This window comes from Rhincodon typus, unplaced genomic scaffold, assembly GCF_021869965.1.
Source record: "Rhincodon typus isolate 14 unplaced genomic scaffold, sRhiTyp1.1 hic_rhity00000051, whole genome shotgun sequence".
NCBI classification, from domain to species: domain Eukaryota; kingdom Metazoa; phylum Chordata; class Chondrichthyes; order Orectolobiformes; family Rhincodontidae; genus Rhincodon; species Rhincodon typus.
Genome location: NW_025965689.1, coordinates 1744018 through 1751517, shown reverse-complemented (window position 1 = coordinate 1751517; position 7500 = coordinate 1744018). Strand labels below are relative to the sequence as shown.

Sequence of the window (7500 nt, the reverse complement as noted above, 5' to 3'; positions counted from 1 at the left end):
GATCTCTTCAGAATGCCCCTACACTCCATAGTGCTCCCTCACTATCACACCAGTAACTAGCCCTGCTGTATTACCGATGAAAAGGTCATTTTTTTTCCTCCTGTCTCTACACTCATTTGAACCCAGTCATCTCTATCTAATACGATTTCTTTTGTATTCCCAACAAGAACCTCAATATCTTTATTAATCCATTGTTCCTTTATCCTGCCAGCTTACCTTTTAGTCCAAGACAATCATATTAACTCTGAACTTTCATATGACACTTGTGAATGCCTTCCACTTATCAGACATCCCCTTACCTGTGAACACTCTACTACCAATGGGTGGCACAGTGGTTAGCACTTCAGAGTGCCAGGGACCCAGGTGCGATTCCAGCCTTGGGCGACTGTCTGTGTGAGAGTTTGCACATTCTCCCCATGTCTGCATGGGTTTCCTCCAGGTGCTCTGGTTTCCTCCCACGGTCCAAAGATGTGCAGGGTAGGTGGATTGGCCAAGCTAAAATTGCCCTTTGTGCACAGGGATATTTAGGTTAGGTGGGTTAGAAAGGGGAATGGGTCTGAGTGGGATGCTCTGCCCTATTACTGAAGAAAACATTATTTTTTTTTCCCCTGTCTCTACCAAGAATATTTACATGTCAAAGAAAATTTGCTTGAACACAATTAGCAAGTTCTTCACTGTCCAAACCTTGGACACTTGTGTCATCCCACTCAACAATTGGAAAATTAAAATCACCTATTACAACATTATTATCCTTACTTATGTCTGCGATGTCTCTACATATATGTTCGTCAATGTCCATCTGACTATTGTGGGGCCTATTAACACAATCTCATCAAGGTGATCATTCCTTCCCTTTTTCTAATTTCAACCCACATATTTTCACTGGACAATTGTGAAGAAATATCTTCAATAGTTACAGCAGTTAGGTGTAAGCTGGAATAAGGGAGGGAGACTTTAAAACTAATGAAAAGACGGTGTCCCTATCAATACATCGATCAGGAAGCACGTTCATGGAATCCAAACACAGCAGAAAGAGACCGTTTGATTGATCGAATCTGAACAAACGTTCCGAAGAACATCTACCAAAGTAGGATTAATGAGCAATGGTTGAATTAGATTATTAAGGTTCGACGTTGGGAATAGAAAAAAAAATTAGATATTGAAAATGAGGTTTAACTGAGTCTCTTGAGCAGTATAAAAAAAGTAGGTGCATTCTGAAGAGGGAGATCCGGAGGGCAAAGAGGGGATATGAGATAGCGGTAAGAATAATCCGAGGAGATTCGAAAAAAAAATCATTTAAAGCCACACAGTAGCGAGAGAGAGAGAGAGAGAAGCCTCTTGTGGAATGAGGAAACAAATTGTGTGAACTACAGATTTTGTAATCTGAAAATCAAATCAACTCGTTAAGTACACTTGCATTCTTCTGTGTAAAACCGCCTCCTGATTTCTACATATTGGCGGGATTTTCAAATTTGTAAGAAAGCGTTTAACGATTTAGCGCCATTTTCCCCGCCCTCCTTCTCAGCCATGGTCACAGTTATCAGAAAAAAATAAACAGCAGATGCTGGAATCCAAGGTAAACAAACAGGAGGCTGAAAGTAGAGCTGGAGGAAAGGCCAAGGGAAGCAAAAAGCACAGAGGTTTTGTCGTGAATTTCTAATTTGCAGACAGGGATGCTGTACTTCAATTATTTTGTGACTAATTTAAATCTCAATTTATAATTAAAATACGCTTCTTGAGTTTTAATTTAAATAACACAAATGTATCAGTCCTACGCACTTGTGTTTTTTTTTCAGCCAGATGCAGTTCCTGCAATTACAGCTAAATTAGCCCGGTGCAATAATAAGATATGGCTATATAACAACGAAACGCACATCATGCGTCAGTTCGGCTCTTTTTGGATAGTTTAGTGGCTCTGAAAAGAGCCGTTGGGTTTCTCGGGGTTAACCTACAGGGCCAGGTACGCTCCGTTTAAGCGCGCTCCCCGCGGATCCGGCGGGCCAGTTGGATGTCTTTGGGCATGATAGTGACTCGCTTGGCGTGGATAGCACACAAGTTGGTGTCCTCAAACAGCCCCACCAAGTAAGCCTCGCTGGCCTCCTGCAGGGCCATCACGGCCGAGCTCTGGAACCGCAGGTCGGTCTTGAAGTCCTGAGCGATCTCCCGCACCAGGCGCTGGAAGGGCAGTTTGCGGATCAGCAGCTCGGTCGATTTCTGGTAGCGGCGGATCTCCCGCAGAGCCACTGTGCCGGGCCTATAGCGATGAGGCTTTTTCACTCCGCCCGTGGCCGGAGCGCTCTTGCGGGCCGCTTTGGTCGCCAGCTGCTTGCGGGGAGCTTTTCCTCCGGTGGATTTACGCGCTGTCTGTTTGGTTCTGGCCATTCTCTGCAAGACACGTACACGCTGCGGCTATCAATGCTGAGCCTGCGGCAGTGCTGCCTATTTAAGGGAATTGAAGAGACCGCCTTAGAGCTGGGATTGGATACAGTCCCGTCCCTCAACCCAATGAGAAACAGCTGCGGAAGGTACAGAAAAGGCAATAAAATAGTTGTTGGAGTCTGATTGGTTAACTTGAAATGACAGTTTGTCAATTTCAAAAAGCCCGCCGATTTTACCCTCGCAATCCTGAAATTAAAGTTAAATATTTAAATGCAAAATAAAGTCCAACGACGATAAAATCTGTACTTTGTGGGATTTCTTTTTAAACCTAACTTGCAGTTAACGCGGACAGGACGCGGGATCATTGCCTATCTGCCCCTAACATGTAGGAGGAAAGCGCGGGGTTTTAACACAGCCCAGACTTCTGAAGAAGGGTCTAGGCCCGAAATGTCAGCCTTCCTGCTCCTCTGATGCTGCTTGGCCTGCTGTGTTCATCCAGCTCCACACCTTGTTATCTCAAACTAATCAACCGGCCGTGTCACCTCCGTTAATAAATCTAAATAACACCGCCGATTGAAGCATCTTCAAAGCTAACAGTGTCCGCTAAAAAAAGTTACACAATCTCAATTTATCGGCTCAATTAGTCCAAAAACTGTAACAGAGTGTAACAACAGGCCATTAAAACATCTGCAGGCTTCCCTGAATGAAAACTGAACTGAATATCATTCCTGGAAGGAATGAAATAGAAATACTGCAATCTGTGACATTTCGCATCAGGGCAGAATTACAATTCGAGATATGGAATAACCAGCTGCGGTACACTACACCCTCTCTATGTGCTGCCTTTCCTGTGCTCAGGTCTCCGCTCTCACTTGGAGGGTTTGGGTGGCTCTGAAAAGAGCCTTTGGGTTCGCTGGAAAAGGGTCGATTTGCTCAGCCGCCGAACCCATAGAGAGTGCGGCCCTGGCGTTTCAGAGCGTACACCACATCCATGGCAGTGACCGTCTTGCGCTTGGCGTGCTCAGTGTAGGTGACCGCATCCCTGATCACATTCTCAAGGAAAACCTTCAGCACCCCGCGGGTCTCCTCATAGATCAAGCCCGAGATGCGCTTGACCCCACCACGGCGAGCCAGGCGCCGGATGGCTGGTTTCGTGATGCCCTGGATGTTATCACGGAGCACTTTGCGGTGCCGCTTCGCTCCGCCTTTTCCCAGGCCTTTGCCTCCTTTGCCTCTTCCAGACATCACACTTCTTCACTCCAATCGCTGCCGAATGCGATTCGCGCTGCCTCACCTTCCTTTTTTATACAGCCCGCCCCGACCTGAGTGAGAAACAGCTGACACAGAGTGAGAGGCGGCCCGGGCAGGAAACTGAGTGACAGACAGAGAAATGTCCAGCTCCGCCTCCAGCTAACTACAGCCTCCAAATGAATCTGGAACTCAACCTTTTCTCCACAAGGGCTGTGAACATAATGCCCGGCAAAAAAACATACAGACTCAAGCTTCATGTTCAAAGATAATAAAACCTGGAACTTTTAAAAGCAGTTGCGACACAATTAAACGGCCATATCCCGGCCTTTCTTAACGAGACAACACACGGTTGCTTCCATTTCAATGTCAGTTTCCATTCCTTTAGCTGAATGGGAGAAAATCATTTCTTGGGGATTGTGTTGCGAAGCGGGGTTTCTGGCCCAGTGTTCCTCTCGGGGACTATCCCTGAATATGTGAAAAGCAGACGGACATGAAATGAAACTGCACCCGAACCTATGGGCAGTATGATGTGGACCTAATACTGATTTATTGTGGAATGTGAGAGAGAGACTGGGTGTAAATCTGGCAGAGAAATGTGGACGAGTTAATCACATTAATTAATATATAATTTATCCCTGCACTCGAAGATGGGACAGGGATCATTTGATCCGGGCTCAGCTCTTTCCTGAGAGATGTGGGTGGCTCTGAGAAGAGCCTTTGGATTCAGAAGGTTACATGTTGCACAGACTGCTTCATTTCTTTGCTGCTTTCTTGGTCACTCTCACTTTGGGCTTGGCCTTCGATTTACCCGATTTCGGGACCGGTTTTGCGGCCTTGGGGCTCTTGGTCTTTTTCACCTTCTTCACGGGAGTCTTTTTTCTTAGGCGCTGCTTTCTTCACCGCTTTCTTTGGCGTTGCTGCCTTCTTGCCGGCCGCTTTCTTGACTGGGGATTTCTTCGCTGTCACCTTCTTGGCTGGTTTTCTTCACGGCTGGTTTCTTGGCGGATGCTGCTGGTCTCGCCTTCTTTCCCACTTTTGCCTTGACTGGATTCTGTGGGAGTTTGAAGGAGCCGGAGGCGCCCTGGCCCTTGACCAGAACCAAGGAGCCTTTCGGCAGACACCTCTTGATAGCCATCCTGATCTGTGCATTTTTCTTCTCCACATTGATCCCGCTTCTCTGCAGCGCCTTCTTTATAGCGGCCAGAGACGTCCCTTTCCGATCGCTGATCTCGCCGACAATCTTCACAATCCGCTCGCCCAACCCAGGACCGGATGGTTTTTTTCCTGGGAGCCACCGCCTTCTTCTTCTGGGGAATCTTGGGTTTGGTGCTGGCGGAGGTTGGAGGAGCCGTTTCGGCGGCTGCACTGTCGCTCATGTCGAGAACTCTGCGCTAAATTTCTCTCTGTCAGACTGAACTGGGTCAGCAATGAAGCTGCTGGTGGCGGCACTGAGCAACTTAAAGGCAGCGAGCGGAAGGCGCAGAGACAACCTGCCCTCAGCTCCCTGCTCCTGCTGCCTTTCTGTGTTTCTCTCTCGACCGAAACTCTCCAATCCCTCTGCAATTCCGCTTCTCCAGAGAGCCAGGCTCGATCGTTCCTGACCCTGACACGGGAAGGTTTGCGGCCAAAACGTTTTCTCTCGAATTGACGGCTCCGTTGTCGAGTTAAACGCATTTTGCTGCTGCACTGATCGCGCTCTCTGAGCTGAGCGCCGACATTATCGTCACTTTTAGACTGAAATCTTAAAATCAACAAATACATTGGCTTGAATTCTATCTTTGGAGTTTAGTGGGGAGCAGGGGGATAAGTTGAATTGAAAATCCTATTGATTTGAACAAGAGGGGCTGGTAGATACCATATTACGAAAGAACGCACAAACACAGTTATATTAGACTAACCCGCCCGCCCTTCTCCTAAAGTCTCTTTGACACAATATTCAGAGCCACACAATCACAGGCCAGAAATATCACCAAATGTACATGTGAAAGGATACAATTTCTCCTCCTCTCAGCCTTTGCTCCGGTATCCAGGGAGTTAGTTGTAGTTTTTCTCCTCAGTAACTGTTAAACTCTCTGAGGCTTCTGCGCCGGAGATTCGCTCTTCTCCAGATTCAGCAGCAAGAGCCAACCAAATGGTTTGAAGTTATATTGATCGCCCAGATCAGTATTTTTCATTCCGGTGACAATACTCAACATCGGTTCTGGGAATCAACAGACATAGAAATATAGATAACAGCAACTGGACCGAACCAAACGGCCCATGAAATCTCTCCTCCCACTCATCATGAAAATGGCAGATCATCCAATTCAATAGCCTGTGTCAGTTTTTTTCTCTCATATAGAGTCATACAGCAAGGATACAAATACTTCAGTCCAACTCGCACATGCCGAATATAATGCCAAACTAAACTAGTTCCACCTACCTGCTCCTGGCCTATTTCCATTCAAAATTGTCATAATTATATACTTATCCAAATGTCGTTTTAATATTGTAATTGTAGCCACATAGACGATTTCGTCAGGAAGTTCATTCCACATGCGTCCATGCTCTCTGTAAAAAAAAAATGCCCCTCGTGTCCTTTTTTTCAAAAATCTCTTTCCTGTCACATTAAGAATGTCCACCGTGGTCTTCCATTGCCCCCATCCCAGGCAAAAGACAACGACCGTCAACTCTGTCTCATCCCCCTCATTATTTTATAAACTTCTATAAGGTGACCTCTCAACATTCTATGCTCCAGTGAAAAAAAAAGTCCCAGCTTATCCATCCTTTCTTTATATCTCAAGCCTGACACACATGGCAAAATACTGGTGAATCTCTTCTGAACCCTCTCCAGCTTAATAATATCTTTCCTCTGACAGTGCAACAAGCACTGGTCACAGTATTCCAGAAGTGCCCTCACCAATGTCCCTTCAACCTCAAAAAGATTTCCCACCTCCTAAACTCAAAGGACTGTGAAATGAAGGCAAGCATGACTTCTTAACCACCCTGTTGAGATGTGATGCAGACTTCATAGAATGCTAGGTCCCTCTGTTCTACAACACTACCCAAGGCCCTACCATTAATTGTACAAGGCCGACCCTTGTATGTTGCACCAAAATGCAAAGCCCTGCATTCATCCAGATTAACTCCATCTGCCATTTTGCAGCCCATTGAGGTATTTGATCAAGATCCATTTGTAATCTTAGGAAACCTTCTCCACTTACTACTGTGCTACCAACTTTGCTATCATCCAGAAACATTTTGACCATGCCTTCTATATTCTCATTCAAATCATTTATATAATGACGAACAAAAGAGGACCCAGAATCACTCCTGTGGAAAATCACTGGTGACAGGTCTCCAGTCCAAAAAGCAACCCTTCACCGTCACTCTCTGTCTCTTGACATTAAACCAATTATACCTTGATTCCCTTTGGCCACAAGTGCCTCACCCAACTCCTTTTTGAAATCATACAATGCGTTGGACATGGTTAATTTCTGTGGCAGAGAATTCCACAGGCACACCACTCTCTGAATGAAGAAAACTCTCACTTTCTGACCCTAAATGGCCTACCTATCTCCTAAAAATATGACTCCTACCATCAGGAACATTCTTCCTGCATTTATATTGTCTAGGTCTGCCAGTTTCTTATAGCTTTCTAAGAGGATCCCTCACTCTTCTGAATTTAAGCACATATTTTCAAAAACAATTCAATTTCTCCTTCCATCACAGCAATATGCACATTAAAACTGCCTTTATAGTAACACCATCCTTCCTCAGATAAGGAGGCCAAACCTGCTGTCAGTATTCCAGATGTTGTCTCACACATACCCTGTTAAATTGTCGCAATTCATCCTTTCTCCTGTACTCAAATTCTCTCTCCATGAAGGC

At 45.7% G+C, this 7500-nt stretch overlaps 2 protein-coding genes across 3 annotated transcripts in view; both read right to left on the bottom strand.

Annotated features, from left to right (window-relative positions):
- LOC109932226 (histone H4) overlaps nucleotides 1–3699 on the bottom strand; it is a 118839-nt gene extending 115140 nt beyond the window's left edge. The window contains exon 1 of one of the 2 annotated variants that reach the window (XM_048621076.1): nucleotides 3547–3699. In XM_048621076.1, the coding sequence (XP_048477033.1) occupies nucleotides 3547–3624 (78 nt within the window). In that variant the 5' untranslated portion in view covers nucleotides 3625–3699. Of the gene's footprint in view, nucleotides 1–3293 lie in introns of those variants that run through there. The other variant, XM_020531626.2, reaches the window with a different exon arrangement.
- Nucleotides 1888–2391, bottom strand: LOC109932566 (histone H3). Its single transcript, XM_048621082.1, has one exon. It carries the CDS (start codon nucleotides 2380–2382, stop codon nucleotides 1972–1974), a length of 411 nt encoding a protein of 136 aa, XP_048477039.1. The 5' UTR covers nucleotides 2383–2391; the 3' UTR covers nucleotides 1888–1971.
- Nucleotides 3700–7500: the final 3801 nt, after the last annotated feature.

What these genes read in the sequence shown, in the direction of transcription:
- LOC109932566 (XM_048621082.1), bottom strand. Translation starts at nt 2,382, where the DNA reads ATGGCCAGAACCAAACAGACAGCGCGTAAATCCACCGGAGGAAAAGCT.